The 23076-nt window shown below is 42.3% G+C and overlaps 1 protein-coding gene across 3 annotated transcripts in view; it reads right to left on the reverse strand.

The window, feature by feature from the left end:
• SLC4A7 (solute carrier family 4 member 7) overlaps positions 1-8118 on the reverse strand; it is a 93039-nt gene extending 84921 nt beyond the window's left edge. For all 3 annotated transcript variants that reach the window (XM_075083277.1, XM_075083275.1, XM_075083274.1), the window contains exon 1: positions 7879-8118. In XM_075083277.1, the coding sequence (XP_074939378.1) occupies positions 7879-7926 (48 nt within the window). In that variant the 5' untranslated portion in view covers positions 7927-8118. The remainder of the gene's footprint in view (positions 1-7878) is intronic.
• Positions 8119-23076: the final 14958 nt, after the last annotated feature.

Genomic DNA, 23076 nt, shown 5'->3' on the forward strand with positions numbered 1-23076 from the left:
TGTTAGTGAAACAGTCATGGTGTTCAAAGGTGGCACTTTTCGTTGAAGCAAAATCTTAGCTTTTTCTAGCAAGGAATGATACCAATTATTACCCTTGCTGTAACCTAAGTATTTACAATCACTTAGCTATCTTTTTCTTCATCCCAAAATAGATCCCAGTCAAGACACAGCCAGCATATATTTAGTAGACATTAGTCATGGAAACTGCAGTGGATTTAGCCTAGTGCAACAATGGGCAGGGGGGAATTAAAATCTTCACACTGTTAGGGAGGCATAGTTTTTCAAGATATGAAAAACTTAATAGACACATGACCCCACAGTGAAAAGATAACAACAGTCAGGGTTTCATGTGAGCCCTCAGTTCTCCACACCTAAAAGCAGACCTCAGCTAACAGACCCTCAGCAGTGTATCTGTACTGTAGAAGGAGCAGTAGCAGAGGGCAGAGTAAGGGGGTCAAACAGCAGGATACCAGTATTCATCAGATGGTGGGGGGATGGGGATGCTGCTTTGTAAGTAATTCCCCCTCCCTCTCTGCAGCCTCTGCCCACACGCCTCATTCACAGCAAGCTCCAGTTTGTTTGGAGGCAGACTCCAGAAATTCTGTTAAACTGGGGCAACACTTTGACAACAGGTGCCCAATCTGGAAACTTCTACTGAAGGCTCTCTTTTGGTTAAAAAAAAAAAAAAACAACCTTGAAATTTGGTTATAAGTTTAAAAATATTTTGGTATTTCAGGATACTGTCTTAGCCATACTGCCTACAGGACAAGTCTAAATGCCTTCCAGCATGACTACATGTTTTGAAAAATATCAGTATTCATTCTGTATCATTTGCAGAAATTTAAACTTCCGATATAGTTGAATAAGTAGACACACACAAAAAAAAAAAGCTCAGCAAAAACTGAGTCACAAGAAATCTCAAATTCTCTCACAGCGGGAATCTGGGGAAGACAACGACACACCTATACCTCACAAAATACCATATATTGAAAGAGCTCAAGATGAAGATTTGAATAATGTCCTACTCTTCAAGTTGACACTGTGTTCACCAAAAATAATCTTTAGTGCCGAAGACTTGAAAGAGTGGCTGAAAGGGAAGTTCTATCAGGTACATTACTAAGTATAAATGCAGGGGCAAAGAGTCAAGCGCTAAGAAAAACATAAATGTAACTTTTAGAAAAGTGGATGCTGAAGGAGGATACAAGATCATACAACAAGTACAGCATTGCAAATACTTCTGCTAAAATGGGACTTGCTAGAATTAATAAGCCAGGGGTGTTTCAAGGTTATGAAGCACTCCAGCATTGCTGGAATAAGACAACTTGTGCCAGTATGCCCAAATAGGACAACCATTCCATTACATAGCTTTGAGTCAACTTAGTTTAAGGCACTGGAGTAGAAAAAAAACAAAATCTCAGTTCAGGCTAACAGCCTTTCCTGGGCAGAAGTCACAAGAGCACCCTGACTGTCAGATACAACACTACAGATCAATATTCCAAAATGTTACTTCAGGCAACACAAGGTGTACAAAGGCTATAGAGCACTAAATTGTTCAGTCCCACGTGAGTAGAGATAACTGTAATTCCCGTAAAGCACAAGCATTCACTCTTTTTTGCACATTTATGAAAATGGAATAGCCTTGCTGCTATACAATCCTGGCTCTGTAATTGGAAGAATAAAACAGTCCTCTCTGTAGGTAAAGAAATGATAAAATAACTATGAGCCATACTCTGAGGACAAAATGACTGAAGAGACTTTAAGAAACAAAGTTTTCAAGAACTTACATAAATAGGCATGCTGATATGTAACCAAAGGAGCTCCATCTACTGGTTAAAATACACGCTTCCTTTGTCATAACATCCTCTCTACTACAGCAAATTTAACTCCCTGGGAAATAAGTAACACTAAGGGTGCCAAGCACAAATTAACACAGACTCTTACACAGATAATCCCTTCTAATAACCATTGAAATATGCTGACACAGTAGATTTGGGATGCTTACATAATTGATGTTTAGTCTCAGTAACAGAAAAAGGAGCTTCTAAGATGTCAGGACCAACTTTCTAAATGCAGATGTTGCACTTTTTTAAAAATAATATTGTAACATTTTCACCTACTGCTAATTGTGCAGATGTAAATTTAGAAATACATAATTAAGAACATTAAGATCATATGTAGAAAAACCAAAATGCATTCAGACATTCACTGATCTACAGGGTTCAGTAGTTTGTGGTGCTTTTCTCCATGTGCTTAGGTACAAAAACCTCATTTGAATCTCACTATTCATATCACTATTTCAAAACATTAGCTAGACAGCTATCTTAACTTTCAGCAAAAAATTTGAAATGTCCCTAAACTTCATTCCAGAATATGCTATACCAAAAGCGTGACAGCTCTTTGGAGCCCTTCTCTAGCAGAGTTTAAGCATATTCAAGTTATACTCTGTATCTTATCAATCACTAGTTATAGAGCAGTTCTATTTGCTTAGTACTACTTCAGGGTCACTAAAGATCTTGTTTATGAGAGACCCTTGTGTAAAGGATATCAATATTCAAAAGCCAACAACAATCATGGTGACATGTCAAAAGTGACCTACTGAAGCAGATCAATCACATGGATATAAAGCAACAACTAGTCAACTTAGTACACCCTACAGCTTATTTTGAACAGCAAATAAAACTACCGCAGTGAAGCCTAATGAAAGTTCTCAAGTAACACATCAAGTTTTTGACAGCCATGGTAACTTTTTCAGAACTCAAGGTGACTGCCAGCACATACACTTAATAGCAGCTTACAGTACTTCAACCCAGAGGTGATCAGAGACATTGCTCATAGCCCACTGCATGGTGCAAGTTGTACGAGGTATGCACCCTACCCAAACAGCACAACACAGAAAAGCAGCTTCTCTCTCAGAAGTCATAGATTCAAGTCTGCACGGTTGTCAAGCTAGCAAAATTCTCTCTCATCAGGGCTATTTAGCTAGGGCCCTGCCACACCAGTATAACTGTATCGCTTTAACTTGTGGAGAGCATGTGTTCAGCCAGATGCCATGAACGTGTGGGGGAGGAAGGTTTCCTGCACAGTCCTCAATTATGTAGTACAAACATACCCTCAGTTACCCTTGTCCAGCCATAAAGGGAAAACACCAGTTTGAGCCTACCATGTTAATAAAAAAAAAAAAAAAATGTATATGTACCAGCACAATATGCTTCAGAGACCTGTCATTGGACTTACCATCACAAAAGCCACACATCAAATAAGAAGGCCAAGAATCACACACACAAAAAAACACTTTCCACTATGTAATTTCTAAAACAGTGAGTCACCCAAGATTATGTGGAAAGATATGAAGTAGTCAGTTCTGCAAAACTTTGTTTTACTGTACTGATGCTACTTACATTCTTACATATGGAGTACCACCAAGGTAAATCAAGACTTACAACATATTTTGAAAGGAATTGTTTCAATAACCACCTAAGAGAAGTACTACATAGCTAGACAAAGTTACCAAGCTATATGAGATGCAATAACCAGACCAACGCTTAGTCTGGAAACCATGTATTCTGGTCTAGCTATCACCAAATACCTGGTTCTCCCTTGAAATCCATTCATGAAAATTAAGTTATATTTAAGATTTTACTTGGAAAGAGAAAACATGTTACATTTTGTATTTATGATTATTAAACTGTTGAAGTTGTAACTACTAGCAGATTCTGATAGGATACTTCTAGTTTTGTTATTTTTTTTAATTTCAGGTGGCTCTGACATCTGTCACCCTACAAGCCTTCATGGGTTTTGTTATGGATTTGAGAAGTTGGGAGTACCACACTCTACCCTGTTGCACTAAAAAGATGCACCAGTATAAAAGAATAGACAGACAATGTTGAGGCAATGGTATATGTTGGTGAAATGGGCTGTACCTGAAAGAGTCTTCAAAGGAAACCTGAAGTGAGAGCCCTGAGCTGTCACTGAAACACAACCACTGTTGAAGAGTTAAGTCTAAAGCCTACCTGATAATGTGCATACACAGCTGTTAAAAAATAAAAGCGTAGCCAACCACATAGCCACTTCAGAAAAAGCACAGGGACACTAATGCCCTCTTCAGTGAGATAGAGCAGACCACATTTCTTTAACGCTTTGATTCGGAAAGCCAGAAGCAGCCTGGAAACATGCCCTTCTCCACCAAGAGCTACTTTCAGTTCTATCATCATCTATAGTAGAACAGTGATAGAAACAGATTTGTTTCATGGGAAGAAAAGGAAGACACAAAGGAATATAAACCCATTACTTAGCCATACTGCACAGTCTATGACCTTGTGAACATTTTATGATATACGTGAAGTAGTACCAAATACTACAGGAAAAAAGTTTCCATCTACTTTTTACTTTTTTTTAAGCTAACATATTTTGAAAATATTACCTGCAAAATAGCTATAGAGACAGAACTGCAGTATACATTCCTTTAAATGCTACTTACAGCTGTCACAAAGAAACCCACCAAACTACCCTGTAACAAAGACCATCAGGGCAAAAACTGGAAGCTAGAACCAAGATCACTGGTACGCAGTATCAAGCATTTTAATACCATCACTGTAACTGTCGAACTCACCGCTGTATAGAAAGCAACATACTAACACGCTCCACTCCTATTTAAACAAACCAAAAAAGAACGACCGTAGGTAGCTGCTGAGGGAAGAGGAAAAACAAGACAAGCATACAACTCCTCCTCCTTACACTCTCACAACCTCCAGCTATTTCCAACTCAGACTTCCTGAGGCTGTTGCTCATCCATTTACCAACCTCAACATATCTGCCTTCCAACGCTTGTCCAACCTCCCCTCAAGTCCACAAAAAATTCTTGTGTGTACTTCGTACAGCAAGTATATCTGGAAGTTCCCTACACTGAGTGAGGAACCATCGCCTTTTGTTCTGAACCTAGAGTCTAACACTCATTTAATTGTGTGCCTCCTCTTCCATCTTCACCTGCTCTCTCCACAGGAGTTTTATAGAGTCTTACCATGTCAGTGTCCCATCATCTCTACTAGGATGACAAGTCCTAGCCTGCTCAATCATTTCTCATCTAGGGACTAATTCGTATCATGCTGCCCTTCACTGAACCTCTTCCAATAATAATGCATTTGCGTTGCTTTTCTCAGATGAGGGGCAGAACAGCTTACAGTATGTAATGTATGAAAGAACCATGGATTTATGCAGTTACATATCATTTTCCTATTGTATTCCCTACTTGTCCCAGGTGCTCTGATTATCGGTTGCTCTCTGGTTGTATTAACTATATCAGGCATTTGTTCCACCTCCCCCTTCTGACTTTCATGTACACGTTGCCACCAAGCAGTCTCCTCAAAATACCAATATCCTAAATGCTTGATGATTCTCTTCTTTAAGACTGAACCTAAAATACAAAACAAGCAAGGTTAAAGGGTATTTTATACTCTTCATTAAATAAATCCGGGGGGGGGGGGGGGGGGGTGTTGACTGACAGAGGTGCTCCTCCATACAAGAGGCACCAGATATTACTTATTACATATTTAACACTACATAAACACAGAACCACCTGATTTACCAGCACTGAAGTAGCTCTTTCTTTGATCATGCTTCTGTATTTTTAAGCTGCAGCACTTAAGTTCCCAGATTTGTTTCACACTTTCTACAAAGTCCTTTCATCTTACCAAGACTTTTTTGTCTGAAAAAGCTATGCACATGTAAGCAGTTTCAGCAAGCTCTGCTAGCAGGAAGGTACCCTGTATGACAAGAAGCACAGGATTAGAAAAATTAAGTCAAGCTGTGTTGTCAAAAGCACATATATTTTGTATTAAGTAGCTTTCGTGTATACAAAATAATACCTCTTGCATACAAAAACCACAGCAAATCCCAGACTGCTATACTATAAAATTGCCCAAAGATCAGCATGTCCTGTCTTTTCTTTCAGCCATTTACCTCATGTGTTTTCCCTAGAAATTCCTTTTCTCTAGTTCCTACCAATCCTCCTGCTCTCTCACTTTTCTAACCATTTCAGTTTTGTCTCAGCACCAAGGTCAGGCTCCTGACCAGGCGCTGCTGTTGCGAGGAAACCAACCTGGACCGCTCCACCGAGCGCCTCTGTTCAAAGCACCTACACCAAAAATGGCCATGCAGTAAGTAGTACAGCACCTTATGTGTCTGTCCCAAAAGCCCCTAGTTATTTTCTGTCACAAGAGAACCTAAATGACTCCTGCCAGGCCTGACAAAGTTGTGCTCAGGGCACACTGACTTTCCTGAAATCTGTAATCCTCTTTTCATTCAGATTCACCTGAGGGTAGCATTAGCATCTTCCACTTTATCCACATACACTTGAAGCCCAAAGCTTTTCCAAATTGCTCCATACAGCCTAACATCTCTACTAGATGGGAGTATTCTCCTGCCAGCTAAGAAGAGAGACCTCCTACAGAGAGGGAAGGCGGTTTTAACACTAATTAAACTTATCAAGCAGTCTGCTCTTACCAGGAATTTACCTTGAACAAGCTAACACAGATTAGGAATATGCCTTTTTGGGGCAGGGACAAGAAGGTGGAGAAGCAGTCCAGAATAGATCTACAAAACCTTGAGGGGTGAGCACATATGTTAATTTCCAAAGCCAACATACAAGGATTATAATAATCCAAGGAATTTGCAAAATTAATGGACCTTTGAACCACTAAGTTATCAAGACTCTTGTCATAACAAAGGAAAGGCACACTAAACACACTGATGTCACAGGAAGCTAGCACTTCATTAGATTGCCAATTCTATCAAATGCGACTCATGTCTCGCCTTGGAAAGTAGCGGAAAGATGATGAAAACTCACATGTTTTCAGTATTATTTCTCTGTCCTTCACAGCTTTCTTTGTGCCACAAACTACACATCCCTCCTCTTCAGGCACTGAAAACGAGTTGCTGTGCGACACCTTTTTGGAAAAGGCCTCGAAGGAGAATATCAGAGTAAGGGCTCAGAGGCTCATTAACAAAATCCAGACTTTGAGTCATCTGAAGGGAGGGGAAATTACAACTGTGGAACCACATGTATTTTTCAGTAGCACAGGAAGTCAGGCAACACATGTCTGCTTTACTTCGCCACCGGCCCGGGAAGGAAACGAACCCGAGCTCCGTAGTTTTATCTATCTCCCCCCACCAACGTTCCCGCCCCCCGAACCCCCACCCCAAAGCCCAGAAACCCGCGGGGGAGCCGTACCCGCCGCCCGACCGGACCGCGCGACGGGAGGACGGGGGTTGCTCAGCGCTTGCCATGTGAGCGCACTTCTCCCTCGCCCAGGAACTCGTCAGCGACCGGGGCCGGGGGCCGCCACGGGGGGGGGGGGGGGGGGGGGGAGGAGGAGACGCACCGCCCACCGCCGGCACGAGCCCCGCGGGGATCTCACAAAGGAAGGCGGGGGACAGACACACACAGGCACACGGCGACGGGGCACGGGCAGAGCCAAGCCCACGCCGCGGCGGCGCCCGGAGCCGGCGGCGGAACAAAGGCTCCACCGGCCACGCTGCCCCCCGCCCGCCGCGGCGTGGGGGGTGGGGGGGGGAGGCGGTGGTGCGCACGAGGCCGGCATGCGGGCACACCTGCGCCCAACCGGCCACTCCTTCACCCCGCGAGCGGGGCCGGGGAGCCCCGGGCGCTTGGAGACCCGCCGCGCCGCTGCCGCCTCCCGCCGAAGGATGGGGAACCAGAAGAGGGTCTCCCTGCCGCACCCGGCCCGCGTCCCCGACAAAGGGGGTGCGGGTCACCCCGGCAAATCGACGCGGGAGGCGCTGCCCCGTGGCGGCCCTTTGTGCGGCCCCCCCCGCCTGCCTCCCTCCCTCCCTCCCTCCCCACCGCAGCCACCCCCGCGTTACCGTGGTGAGCAACGGTCTCATCTGCTCGCCCGCCCGCTCCTCTTCCATCGTGGCCCCGCCGAGGTCGCTCGCGAGAGGGCAGCGGAACGGGAGGCGGGCAGCGAACCGTGCCTGGCCGGCTGGGTGCTTGCGGGAGGCGGGCAGCACTGGTGCCCTCAGGACGGGGCGGCCGCGACTGCTTCACCGCGCCGGGGGCCGAGCCCAGACCGACTCGGCGCGCCCGCTCCCCCCGCCCCGCGCGTGACCGGCAGCGCTGTTAGCCAATGGGCGGGAGCGCAAGCGCCTGGCGCGGCGCGGCGGGGCGGGGCCGGGCTCGGGAGGGGGTTGCGGAGCCGGCGGTCCCACGCGGGGCCGCGTGGCGGGCTGCACCCGCCCCGCCCCGCCTCTCCTACCCTCAACTGCCGCTGAGGCCGCCTTCCCGGCGGAGGCTGCCTGGGGCCGGGGCGGGGGCAGCGGGCTCCGCCGGACGGAAAAGCTCCAGCCCCAGCTCGGCGGGCGCGGGGGGAGCCGCGAGCCGCCGGAGGCAGAGCTGTAGCCGGTGACGGCGGCCGTTTGACGCCTGCCTCGCGCGGCACCCCTTCCCGCCCGCTGGTAACTCCTGCCAAGCGTTAACCACCACGCACGCTGAAATTTTCCATGCCAGGTGCCTGCCTCGGGCTGATCTTTTTTGTAAAAAAGCAACCAAAATAAGTCAGTCATTTCCAAAAATAATATTATTTGCCCTTGTATAAATATTCCAACAATCCTTTACTCAAAAGGCTGGGGGTGGGGGGAAGCGTCAAGGTTGTGCTTTTGGCTGCCTCTGTAAAGCTTTGCTCCCAGTAAAAGTTTTTAGAACGAAACAGCTGTTTACACTTGTCTGGTAGAGATAACTTTCGCCTTGTCTGCTTCTGCGAAGACTGCACCCTCCTTGGATGCACTTGATTCTAAAACACCTTGTTCTAATAGGACTGAACGTGCACAAACACAGCACATGAACCATCCCTACACACTTCCTATGCTTGTTGACATCCTTACATCATCCTGGGGCTTCTCCCTCTTAACTACGCCCACTACAGCTTGGGTGAGTTGTGTGCTGTGCCCCTTTTTCCACCCTGAAACCCTGCCTGGCCTGACCAGAAGGCAGCGTTTACTTGCCCAGGACATCTGGGCTGAGCTGTCTATGAAGCTCTAACACCGTAAATGCAACGCGCTGGTGTGCCCCAGTGGGGCAGAGATGCCACGCAACTCCACAACATGTGCAGTACAGCCGATAGCCCAGCCCACTTTCGGGATGCTTTGGACTTAGTGCTTATTTGTTACCTACAGCACATGAACTCTGAATGGCTTGGAAGTGTCAGGAAGAAAATACCTGTGACTTCACTGCAGGCCCAGTCCCAGCTTGTCTTCCAAGAGTGACAAAGTCTGGGTGGGTCGCTTGAAGAGAGGCACAGATATTTCAGGGTCAGGCTGGGATTGCAGGAGATGCAGTGTGAAAGAGAAAGCTTGCTGACTGACACAGATATAACACAGTCAAGACAGATCAAGGCAAGGGGATCAGAATTAGACTGGGTCCCAAAAAAGCCCTCTCAGATGGAGATAAGAGAGCTGCTGGTCTTATCAGTAGCTTTAGAAGCAGCAAATGAAAGGAATGTGTGCATCAGCAAACACTGTGCTGGACTAAGAACACTATAAAAGGAGGCTCTGCAGAGCCCACAGACAAAAATGTAAAGCTGGCCGTAGAGGCAAAGCAGGCCTCTCCTACTGCCTACCAGCAGGAGGCTTAGCACAGCTTTAGAGACCCGCTTGCTTTGGAGGCTGGCCACAGGCTAGCAAAAGGCTGGGAACCTCTGCCTGAGTGTGGGCAAGAAGAGCCGGTTGGTGACCAGTAGTCCTCTCTGTGCTTGTCAACAAAGGCACTGGCAGAGACAGGTCAGTCTGCAGATGAAAACAGCTCACTGTTTCTCTGAACAGAAGCAGATGTCCTGGAAGGAAGAGCAGGTGCACACTGTTGGGTGGCACCGAGCACAGACGCAATCCTGGCCATAGGTCCAGAGCTCCTGACCCATACAGCTTGGGGGAAGCTTTCAAGTGAATGACTTGGCATGGATCTACACCAGGTCACTATAACCTGTACTTTGAGGAACGTATCATTAATGTAAGCTACACCTGCCAAGTTGTACTGAGGAGACGAAGGCAAGCTGTGCGGAACCGATTGAACAGGGAGCAATCACAGCACACTCTTCAATCAAAGATTATGACCTGGGTCAGGTCTCAGCTGAGTTTGAACAGACAACAGACAGAAATAAAGCACTGTGCACAACCACCACAAAAATAATAACCTTGGTATCAAGTGCCTCGATACACCTGCAGTGTAACTGTGACCTATTCTGTCCTCTCCTCTTCCAGGAACAGTACTGGCAGAGTTTTAACTCAGAGAAACCATTGAAAATTATCTTGTCTTGCACTAGACAGCATGAGTATAATGGGGACGAATTGTAACTTCAGGTCCCACATAATTAGTGCTAAATAGGTGTCTTGGGTGGCAGATCAGAGGCCCTCCTTTGATATTGGGATGAACACAGCCCATCTTCACGAGCACAGAACTTCTCCATTCCTGAGGACTCAGCCCAGAGAACAGTAATATCTAAAGTACGGACTTCCTGAAGTGTGCAGTAAGTGCAGTAAACTGCAGTATTTGCTGAGTTTCCTCAGGGGACAGCTGACAGTGTTTCTAAAAACTCAGGCAGAGTGAGAAGAATGTTTAGTCCATCAGAAAGGAGCCTACTGACATGAATGTCCATTAGTTTTTGGCATTAAAAGATGTTCCTTTTCCATTTTCCTCTTGGTTTCTGAAGAGGGATCTCTGATGAGATGCTCTAGCACTCTCTTCCCTGGCATCAGAGAATGCCCAATAGACAAATCAAGGTGCAGTAGGGCAGTAGGGCCCAGCATTCATTCATCATACTCCTTCTGGCACATTATACCGTGAACAGTACCTCCAGGTCAACACCCAGTCATTTGCTGAGCTGAAAAACTTGTTTGCTCGCTGCATTCCATCTGGTCACCCTATGTATAACTATAGCAGAAAAGGCCAACCTCGCTTCTCCATACCATGCTGCCTGAGTGAAAAGAAAGTGATGCTTCTGTTCCCATCAAGTTGACCAGAACTTCATAATGTTCTCAATTTACCTTTTCCAAAAGCCATTATGGAAATAGAAACAGGCCAGCTATGTACATATGAGCATAAGTGCAACTGTCACTGACACACCAGGTGACATGAAAGGAGATGGATAGGGCTTGTGTGGCAGTGAAGAAGTGGAGCATCAGTATTTTTGATAAGAAAACATACCTGGTCCACCAAGAGTGGCCTGATAGTGCTTTTCCTCCACTCCCTTCCTTTTCTACCCCCAGTCCACCCCCACATTCTTGGACATGGATGGAAGAGGCAGAAATTGTTGGATAAGCCAGATCTCTGGTTAGGAAATTGCCTGTCTCCTTAAGGCGGAGCCATAAGTGTCAGTTTTACACTTTACTCTCCAGCCTTTTAATTTCTTGCCAACTATTAGGCACTTACAAGGCTCAAAGGAAGGAAGTTAGGGACTGATAAAAGCACCTTCCACCCAGCCGGACACCAGCATCTGCTCCACTACAGTCGTCAGCTGCTCTGCCAAATATGACCTCTGGCAGGAAGTTACCACAGACCTCATGAACCGGATGAAAAGACGGTGTTTGACATGATAACTGCAACAGCCATTACCTCCACCGAAGCAGACTCTTTCTCAAGGTTTTTGTCTGTTAATACTGGCTGTTCTTACAGGCTGACACAATATCAATAATGCAAACGTTGGCAGCTTTAGTAGTGGGGAGTACCTGGTGCACAAGAGGAGATTATTTTGGCAGCAGTAGTGCCTCTGAGAAGAACCCTAAGAATGGTGAAGGATGAAAATGTTAGGAGTCAGTATTCCATAGTCCTTGTTACCTTTTTCCCTCAGAGAAAGCAGAAATCATTTCTACAGCTAGGACAGAGTCTCAGGCTGAGAAGCCACCAATGGAAAGGGAAAAGGAGAGAGGAGCTGAGGAGGAAAGAATATAAGGGGACTGGCCCTTCTTTTGCATTAGAGCATCTGACGCTGGCAGAAACAGAAATTCAAGAAATGAAATCACTGTGTGAGGAGGAGAGGGATGCAATATGCAAACAACCAGTTCTAGGACAAAGAACATTTAAATTGGAGCAACAGAAGTCAAACAAAAGGGATAAAGGCAAAGAGACACAAATACTAGTGCAAACAATCAAAAGTACAGAAGGAAACAGGCAAGAGAAACACCTGGGTAGGCTCCAAGCAAAGAAGTGGAGTAAGTCTGGGGAGGAAGATGCTGATCTCTTGGGGATCAGAAAGGTAAGTATCAGATGTTAAAAGGGGGATGGGGGAAAGAAGGGGTGAGGAAAGAAACACATAAACTAGAGCTGCAAAAGGAGAAGGAGGCATTCTGGCCTAATGCTCTTAATGACAAAGAAAAGCACCTAGGCAGAGTATAGCATAAAAACTGAAGAGTCTTAGGACCCCCACCAATGTACTTTCTACATCGCAATTTAAAAAGTGATCTTTTCTCCAACATTTCAGCTAAACTCTGCACTCTTCACATTCTAGGTACCTGTGTGCCAGGTTCAGACTGCAAAAAAAGGCAAAGACGTTTGCAAATAAAGCCAGAAGATGTTGCATTTTGAAGATGAGTGTCATACAATACTTCACCCTTTAAAAAAATTACCAGTTGCAGGTATCCAAAATCAGATACTGAAGATTAGTTGAAGCTCTTGACATTTGCTAACCATCTGCAAAAGGATAACTACCCCTCCCCCTACTTGTGAAAGCTGTCATGAAAGTCAGTGCTAATAAAACAACCAGATATATAAAGCTGAATACTAGTCAAAAGTACAAAAGAAAAATAATTGCACCCCCAGAGCAGTAAATAAAGTAATAAATACATCCTAAGTCTGCACAACTAAGATAAACCACTGAGTTGTTCATTAAGTAAATGCTGTCATATTTGGTGTGCTGAGTGCCCTAAAAATGGTCTTATAAAAACCACAAACTGAAGCAACTGTGTAAATGAAGACCATCTCATAAGGCGCATGAACAACAGGGTCAAATCAACACTAATAGCAACCTGCATTCTGGCAGATCCTAAACTAAGATTTACAAGTGTTGAGTGCTTGTCTCCACGCAGTTTGTGGGTGTAATATTAAAAGCAAAATTGTGACTAAATATTTATTGTCTATTAATATGGTCAAGGATCAAAGTTATTCTTGTTTCTTTCCAGAAGATTTATTGTTCTATGTGGTCTTTAAATGCTTATGAAAAAATAATCACAGGCCTGAGGAGTTCATAATCTAAAGCTAAGAAAAAAAGCAGACTAGAGGACAAGTGCAGCATGTTTGAGGTATACCAAAATTGCCAAATTCCAAAGTTGAGGCGTAATCAATACCTCTCCTAAAACCAACTCTGTTATGATTGCCCTCAAAAGACATTTCAGTGTAAACAAAACAGTGATGTCACTGTCATTACAGTCACTAGCTTGAATGAGTACAAGTTCACGTGAGCAAAGTAGATTTGAAAGGTATATAGCAAGTCAAGACAGGTTACTTAGGAAATGAAAGTACTTCCACTTCATTTTCTTTCCTCAATTCTCCTGTCTTTTAGAGGATCAATTGTCTTTATGTTTCTTTTTTCTTCCACATAGAAAAATGTATATTTTAAAACAGATAGGTGTTTGAGCTGTCACATAGTTCAAAAACAGCTTTTAGTCTAGGGAAATTTGTTTCAGTTTGTCCTTAAAAAAAGAAAAGAAAAATCTATTGCTTAATCATTTTCTGGTATGTCACAGTACTGAAATCGGTACAGGCCTCTGACAGAAGAAAAAGATTTACTAGCTTCAATGTATAGAACCTGGCCATTTTAGAAGGCATGGTCAGATAATATGAAAGGTCTCTAACAACCTACCAAACGTCTTGATTGTGTGTCCATCTACTGCTATTTATCCCTCTTTAGTACCAGCTTTACTTGTACACAGTACCTACCTTGTCAGAGTACAGTAACACAAACAAGGAATTTGGCAATCAAGAGTAGCAGCAGCAGATTTCAAAGAAAATTTTCAGTTAAATTTCTATACACAAGAAACTACATGCAGCTGATTTTTAACACAAATTTGTATTTATTCTCCCATCCAGCTTGTGTGCAATATCTAAAATACAAGAAATTTCAGCCCCCAATGTAGAAAAGCAACGAAATCCATCATCAGACTTAATCATATGTTTAATGCTCACTGGATCAGGGCGCCAACTCAGCATCACTATGGGTGGCTTACTACAAGAAGAGGCCTTCCTGACATTCCACATTCAAACTTATTAGCTCTATGGTAGCCATGTTTACTTTTTCCCTAGGACAAAGAAAGGAACAGTTGTTAACTTAAAAAACAACATTGGTACAATTTAGGCTGGCAAAAGTTTCTAGATTCCAGAAGAACAAAGGTCTAGGGAACCCTTTTAGGACAGGTCTAGGGCAACCTTGAGAAAGCAAGAAACTACTTAGTTTAAGATAGACCTCAAAGTAGACATTAAGGATTTTAGCATGTAATGCCTGCAGTGGGAGAGGACTCTTCCAAGAAAAGCTTCCAAGAACTTCTTTCCAGTCCTGTCGTCTCACACATTTCACAGCTGCATTTGTTCCTTGTTACCTATATAGTCTCTCAGTGTAATATTTTAACCTCACCCATGCAGGCCTTCACAGCGTCAAAACAATCAGCGCATTTTATTATAACACTACTTAGCCTGAAGTCCTGAGTTTAACCCTTAACCCATTCCTCAACCAAGAAAGAATATTAAAGGTTAGTCAACTTCTGTAAAAGTTTTTCACATGCACAGAAGGAAGACAGCAAATAAACACCAAAGATATTCATATATCCTGGTCCCAGGTAGCTGAGGTAAATTGTGCAATATGGGACACCAAATCTCTTTTCCCATAAGGCTCTTTAGATGATCATATTCTTCCCACACATTTTCTCTTCCATCACCCCAGGGAGTTTAATCATACCTGTTGTGATGAAAAGCCAGCTTCTAAATGAGTTTGGACACCCTCTGGACTCAGTTCCAAAACGCCCAATTAACTACATGCCAATTATCTACACACAAAATGCCTTCAGAGTTGGCATTTCTATTTCACAATGTTGTACCACAAGGTCTTCACCCAGGATCTGGTGACTCTACCTTTAAAAACAGTTGTAACATCATCTGCATTAACATCATTTTCCTTTCTTTCAATAATCAGTTTAAATATAAAAGGGGGGGGTTTAACTTTTTGTGAGTAGAGCCATTCTTTACTCAGTATCAGCAGCTTAATTTTTGTTTATGAAACTATATAACTGGGCTAAAAAAAATAATAAAAATAGACACTATACTTATGGAATTGCTACCTTTCCAAATGAAGTATCTTTACTACATACTAAGTTTTCAATATGATGTTGTGGTCTCTGCTTTCTGAGCAACAACAAAGCCAAAAAATATGTCTAACTTCAGATACTTTTCTTCTATATTTGTGAAGTTTCAGCTCTTGAGAAGTAAAGAACTTAGGGACAGAAAACAGCAACATTACAAAGTCACAGCCCTTTAATATTTAAATAAATCATTATGATAAATCAAATTATAATAAAATATTATCTAATTACAGATTGCAACTTAAGTGTTTTACTGAATATTATAAAATTTATTAAACTTTGCCTTTTCCAACTCTCATGTTCAAGCATAACCCTATATATTTCTGTTTTCTCCACAAGAGTTAGGAAACCTTTGCTTTAAAAGCGAATTAAGCAAGAAGGCTGGAGTTGGCAAGAATATACCAATAAGACAGGGAGGCAACTCTTTCACTCCTGGCCTCCTGAGAGAGAACAGATTTGAATGTTGTTTCTAACAGAGCATGGAAAAGATAGTGAAAAATGTGTTTGTTGATGAAGGACGTGACTGATGCAAATGAGGTTACACGTCCCACTAGGCACAGCTTTGTGATATTTTGGGGGAGGAAGTGGGTGGCCTACTTTGCTTCCTCCCTCACTTAAAGAGAAATACTTACTGCATAGATCATCATCCCACTATCTCTGGTTTTCTGGCACTGATAGAGGAGCACGGATAAAAGGCACATTTATTTACAAGTCAAATTCATGTCCCACATTTTGTTATGTTGTAATTAACTTTAAGACAACAGTGCTGCTAATGAGCTGTATGTATTCCCTAATGCAAATCAGATTAGGAATTACTGATGTTATAACCTCCTCATGAGGGGACTGTGGTCGAAGTCCCTTGTGTAAATGCAACTTCTAGAAAGTTCAAGTCTCCTATCTGAGACTTCTAAAGAATAGAGTAAATACCATAACAATGTACTACATTAAGGTTCTCAACTGAAAGGAAAAAGAATCAATGGCAAATTTAGCTGCCATCAGGAGATAAAGCAATTATAGCACAAATCCAGAGATTACTGTCCCTCTGAATATTTTTCTTAGCAAAGACAGCTCCTTGCAAATCACTAACAGATAACACAAAGCAAAGCAATACTTTCCAGGTCCTTGTCATCTGATCTTTTCTTCTATCTTTCTGTTAATGAAGAAGCATTCGTCAGACTGTTATAAGAGGTGGGATGTCCGCAAAGCAGGCTAGAAAAATCAGATCACAGTTGAATATGTTCCTGAGCCACTGTCAAAGTGCACTCTTGTTCTTGTTGCTCAGGGCTCTTCCACGCATGTGCTTTCTATTCTCATGAGTTACTCTACTTCCAGTCTGGAAATGGACATGGCAGAAATCCCACCCATTAGGCAATTCTGGACAGAGAACCTGTGACGGTTAGAGCAAGAAGAAAGCAGCCAGAACTGAGAACGGCCAGCTAAGGAAAGCAAGGTACAGCATGATCTGTCTCAAATCCTAAATTGCCTGTACTCCAGTCTCAAGGATTAACTGAGTGAGCTCTCCGCATGCTTAGAAGTGATGGCCCCAGGCCATCACCATGAAAATGGAAACTGCTACCTGCACTTTCTGTGCTGTATGACTTAAGTTCTTAATATTTATGAAAGTACCGAATTGTAAGTAAATGCTATCCAGGACAATTGTTCTGTCAACAAATGGAACACATGTTTCTGCAGCACTCTGGTAACTGAGTAGGAGTCAGATTACATCCCATCAGCCAGCTGGGAAGCTAAGTTTTCCCTTGCGATTGTGAACACCAAGTTGTTTTTGGCAAGATACAAATAGCTGTGTCCCTGACAGACTTTTAGGCACTGAATTTCCAATTATGGAGAAGCTGCATTTAAGAGTTTCAGATCTGAATTATGGACTTCACCTTAATTCAGCAGCTGAGGCAAAACTATTTGCCTGTCAAGTTACATGCCAATCTGGGAAAAAAAAAATTATGCTAGTTCAACAACAGTTTGCTAATGTAATTGCATTTGTCTAGCAAAGGATTAAAATGCCTATAGCCAGACCACATGGATTTTCAGTTTTACTAAAATGTAATCATTTAATCTCAAAAGTGTCTGTCTCTTTTTTGATTGACTGATATTACTGGGGGAAGAGGTGAGAAGGCAAGTTAGAGTCTATCCATATCAAAATTTAGACATAAAAGGTAAAGAGCTTCTTGGATTTGTCTTCTTCTGAACTTGCAAAATTAAAATTTTATCCTGTCTCCCCATCTTCAGAAATCATCTGGTTGTACCAACACATTCGGCTTCCACGCAGGTGCCTTCAAAATTCCCTTGTACTATGAGTTGCATTTCTTATTTCTTATGGCAAACAGTTGTTCTGCACAGATTTACAAGTACCTGGGATAGACCATACTATCTTTGTGCTGCTAAAATGCTCTTCATACACTTCATTATATTTTAAAGATGCACCATAGTTGGATAGTGTCAAATTTCTGTTGGGTAATAGAAAAGTCAGATTCCTTGAAAGGCAAAACTTTTCTCTTTGTGATCATGCAACTTACCTACTACAGCAGAAAGTTTGCTCAGGAATTAATCCAAAAATTACTTTAGTAAAATCAGGTATTACAGCATTTATGAAATATACTGGAATTGCTATTTATTGAATACTATTTACTGACTATTTTTCTGGCAACATTCTATCTGCAAATGTCCTTCAGTACCTTAGATTTCCTCTTTTAAAGACTTAAAGTAGAATCAATAGCTAGAGAAATTACATTTAAATAAATAATAAGGAAAGAGAAAATACAGGGAAACAGAATATGAAGTAGCTTATTTGGGAAAGAGATTTACAAGACACAAAAAATTACTTACATGTTTTGAACCAGGCTACCTAACCTGAAATGCTTTACGTCCGTAAACAGATGTCTCTATTAGTGACTAGACTGCCACATGTGCCAAATGGGTTACAGCAGTTAATCTAAAATTTAGGAAAATGTAGGTTCTTTATTTAGTGCACATGTAACAATTTAAACTACAAATGGTCAAACCTGGAATAACGTTACAAAAATAGGCATAAATCTTGAACCTAACTCATGACTCTCATTTTAAGTCAGGTACCAGTTACAAAACTCTTGCTTACTTTGGTGACTGTTGCGTCTGCTGAAGTATTCCCAGTCTAAAGTACAAAAAAAGCAAGCATCCCTGTGTTACTCCCTCAAGCATGGTAACATGTAGGACACACACCTCATTTGGGCTTATTGTTCAGGGTACCTGCAAGAAGAAATGTAAAATAGTAAAAACTGCTTTACTGGATCAAATCACATAGCACTTTATGTTCCATATTCTGCTTCTGACGCGGGCCTGCAGCAGAGGCTTAGCAAATGAAGAAAAAGTAGTAGAATAATTTTAGTAGGATCTTTCCCCTGGTACCTCCTCACAGTTCTCAGCAACCAGCATAGGTATCTTTTAACCCAAAGGCTGTCTCCAGACTACCGTGCTCAAGAGCTGCCAATAGACAAATCTTCCATTACTTTCTCCAACATATATTTGAATGAATTTATACTTTTGCTGATTAAACAATTGCCTTTTCTGCCTAAACTGCTTTGTAACTGAAGAAGTTAGAGTTCCCAGTTAAGTTTCAAGAAATAGCCAATACCTATTTCTTGCTAATTTTTGCCGTATCACATGATTTTGTAAAGCTCTGTCACTGTATGTCTCTGAGAAAGGGGCTATCTTTTCCTGAGGACAGGGGTGACCCATGAGACCAGGTCACTATGGTCCCTCCTTTGCATAGAAGTCAGTTTGTACCACTGAACCCCTGTCATCATCTCCAGCTCTGCTGTACTCTGAGGCATAGCTGCATCCAGTATTGAAACTGCAGGTTTCTAATACTAACATAACAGTATCTTCTTTTTATTTGCTATTCCTTTCCTCATAATTTCTAACATTCTCCTGGTTAGTTTGCCCACCACTGAATACTGAGCTCACTTTCTCACAGTGGCATGAGTGTTATTTCTCCAGTAGTAATATTAACTAAAAGCAGTAGCTCTGGGACACATCAGCAGACTCACTAGCACTTTGTGAAGAGCTGCACAGATTTTCCATTCACCTCTACTTTTGATACAAATTTTCAGATTCTTTTTTCTTTAAAAAAAAAAAATGTTCACTTGCCTGGTTTAAGCATTTTATCAATGGATATAAGAGCATTTTTGAAACAAATGTTATCACCATCTCTAGGACAATGGAAGTTCCTATGGCACCAGAGGACGAATGTTGCCACAAGTACAAAATAGCATAGGAAAACAGCAGTATTACCTAAAACATTCTAGGCTAAACTGATTTTTAGGGTGTTGACTTTGATGATTTCTACCAGTGATCTGAATGCAGGTTTGCACTTTTAATTAACATATACCCAGTTTAAATATTCCATTTACAGCACCTAACTCTCCTGCAGCCTGCTTATCTGTTTTATTTGAGCTCAGAAAGTATTTTCTTCCCCCCCACCCCATTATTTATAGTTCTAATACTTCAACGCTATTTGAAAGTAAAGAACCATTCTACATATGTCTAACAGAAGAACATCTTGGCCTGGATGTAGAAAAATACAGATAGAAAAAGCCAAATACAGCCTCTGCTGTTTCAATCTTCCCTGGGCAAGATATACTCTGAGCAAAAGTCTCCCTTACTGAAGATTTGCAGCTTGTGTAAATCATTTTGGCTACCCTGGCTTGACTGCATCTGTGTCAAGCAGTCCATGTGCAGCCTAAGCAACAGCAGTATATCATCTCAAAAGTGTGCAGGGAGAGACGGGGGAAAAAAGCTGACCAGACATGAGGCCATTCTGAACTGAGAACCAAGCTGGCACATTAGCATGGCACTCTGCTGGGGCTATTTACCCTGGTGAGAAATAGTCCATATCGATATACCCTCAGACAGTTGCTGACGTGTTATGACTCTCCTTTGCCTTTTATGAGAGTTGGCATTTATAGTCAAGAAATTGTTCTTATCTTATTCCTCCCAATTTCTGAATATAAACCAGTACTAGAAGGCTGTTTAACAAACCCATATGAGACTTCCCAGTTGAAAACTGCCACCACCTTGCTGAACTTGAAGGAGACAGGCACTGTCAATGGTTTGGCATTCCCCCCTATCTCCCCGTCACCATTTGTCTTAAGCTTTTATTTATATTGCTCTGTCAAAGTAAAAACATACAGTGACAACTCTTTTTATCTTCAGCTGTTTGGTGTGGTTTGGAACGCTTTTGGCAATTTCATTTATAATAAGTCCTGCTTAAGTTATGAGTAAAACATCCATTTACACCAGCCGATACAGAAATCGGGTTTACACATTCAGTTCTGACATAGTACAACCAGTGGTTGTAACATACTTTTCAATCCCTAATTGCAAGATACAATAAGAACATAGAGTCTTGCAGTCATTATACACACTTACTTTTTTGCTCTGTACCATATAAAGTTACTATGATAGCTGCAGAAAAACACATTCCAGAAATCTAGCATACCAAAATTGCCTGTAAAAACAAAGTTTCTAGGATTTGATTTCTCAAAGAAAATATACATAATAATGACAATGTTAGGGCCCCTAGTTTGGCCTTTAGTCTCAGATATTTAAGCGTTATGGTTGTATTGCATTTCAGTAAGAAATTTGCTCTCCACCTTCTTCTCCATTACAGTTTCATTTGAAAGAAAAACAAAACACTACTGAAAAGAGTTCCTCATTCAACACTAACATCAGTTCAGCAAAGTTCTGCACAGATCTTCCAATACATGAGATGGCTTGCTTTGTTTAAACTTCTAAATTAGGTTATAAAGAAACTTATTAGAATTTATGTCACCCACCCAAAACCTTGTATAAATCTAAGCTCTGCAAAGCGTAATACAAACCAAAGATAGAAGATTGTAGAGGGAAATAAAATGCCAAACATAAGCTTCATAATTTGCCAAGAAAACTGTAGATAAAAATAAAGCTTGGAAGTTAACTCTAATACTTGGCTGCAGGAAAGCTTACTTTGCTGAGGACTAGAGTTTAGAATAACTCCCCGAAGAACTCCGGCACTAGTAGGAACAGACTGCAAGGACTTATGTTATTTAGAAAACAATTCCTTCTAGAGCCAGAATGATTAGCTTTCAAGAGCACATCTGGCTTTTCCTCTTCTCAGTTTTTAGTTAAAATAATTTTATTTTGCCAATAGGATTTTTGGAGAAGACACAGAGTGGATAAAAATTAGTACATCAAAAGAGGACAACTTTGCGACAGAGATGATAAATTTTGTTACATCTCAGAGCAGAAGCAACAGTAATCAGACATTTCTGGCTACTATAAATTCCTTCTGTCTACAGAGGGAAAGGATTTTCCCCTGTGAGAAGCTACACTCAAAATACCTCAAGTGTTTTATTATATCACTGCCCTCTCAAGATGTCTAGGCCAGACACAAGTTACAATCCTAGTGCCACTACCAAGTTTCGAGTTTTGCACATTGTTCTGTACAAGGTAATATGTCCCACAATTTATTTCTACCACTGAAATGCTCTGTTCAAACCTAGTCCCTGAGAGCGCGATTCTATTAGATGTTTGCAAAGCTCATGGCAGTAAGGAAAGATCAACTCAAAACTAGGGAGATTCCTTCCCTTGCACCTCCTATTTCTCACACAGGGTCTGAAGGCTGGCATGTGGTCCCATAGCCGTGTAATTTAGTCTGAATCTGGGCTGCTGCAGTCCTGCTGTCCTCTGCACACTACCATTTATTTCTCGTGTGCTGGCTCTGCTGCTTCTGCAATTGTTCAGGGAGGTGAGCCAGCTGAAAACCAATCCTAAAAAAAGGGATTAATTTTTGGCTGGCTCAGCCCTTGAAGGAGAGAGGACCATGGCAGCCCCCAGTAGTTCAGCTACAGTTGCTGCAATACTGCACCTTTACTCTCATCTCCAGTTTGCCCTTCACATCAGACTCTTCTGTCCCTTCCATTAGATTTTCAAACCAGAGCCTTGTGCTTTCCTCTTGCAACTTCTCACAGTTAGCTGAAGCTCTCCACAAGCATTCCCCTGAGCTATCTTATTCTTCCCCTTCCAATCTCCCTGCAATTAACATGGGTGAAATTGCCGACCTGCAGTGACAACTTCCTATAGACATATATCAAAAATATCCCTCTTGTTTACTTACCCTGCCCATTTGAAAGACTTGTTTATGTGACTGTATTCTTTGAGGTACTGGCTATGTCTGTGCTACATACTGTACAAATACAGAACAAAAATTTCAGCCAGAGACACAAGGCAATAAAAATTACATATCCTAGACCCAAAAAAGGAGTCATTCCCAGAGTATGTGATATATCGGTAGTAACACTTCCAGTGGTGGTACCTGTTGCTATTGCCATTACTATGACTAATACATTGCAAAAAAAAGAGAGTTGTGAGGTAAGGAGCATTTGTGTTACTGCTGAGCTGGACACTACTAATAAACTAGCCATTATGCATGCTCAGCGTGCCTCCACTTCCATAGTCTAGCCTGAAGGGGGGAACACTTACGGGTTATTGTGAGGCTCAGCAGAGAGAAAATAATACTTCTGTGATGAAAAGGCACTACAGCCACTACAGCTGCAGGTGTGTCTTCAGGAGCAGCACAGTGACCCAAGCCAGCAGGTCTTACTATAAAAGAGAGGAGGGATTGCACTTTTGCTATCATACTGTCTAAACACCTCAGACATAAGCTCTTCCACTCTGTCTTCAGACACATGTTCTAAC

Source organism: Phalacrocorax aristotelis, chromosome 2, assembly GCF_949628215.1.
Source record: "Phalacrocorax aristotelis chromosome 2, bGulAri2.1, whole genome shotgun sequence".
NCBI lineage: Eukaryota > Metazoa > Chordata > Aves > Suliformes > Phalacrocoracidae > Phalacrocorax > Phalacrocorax aristotelis.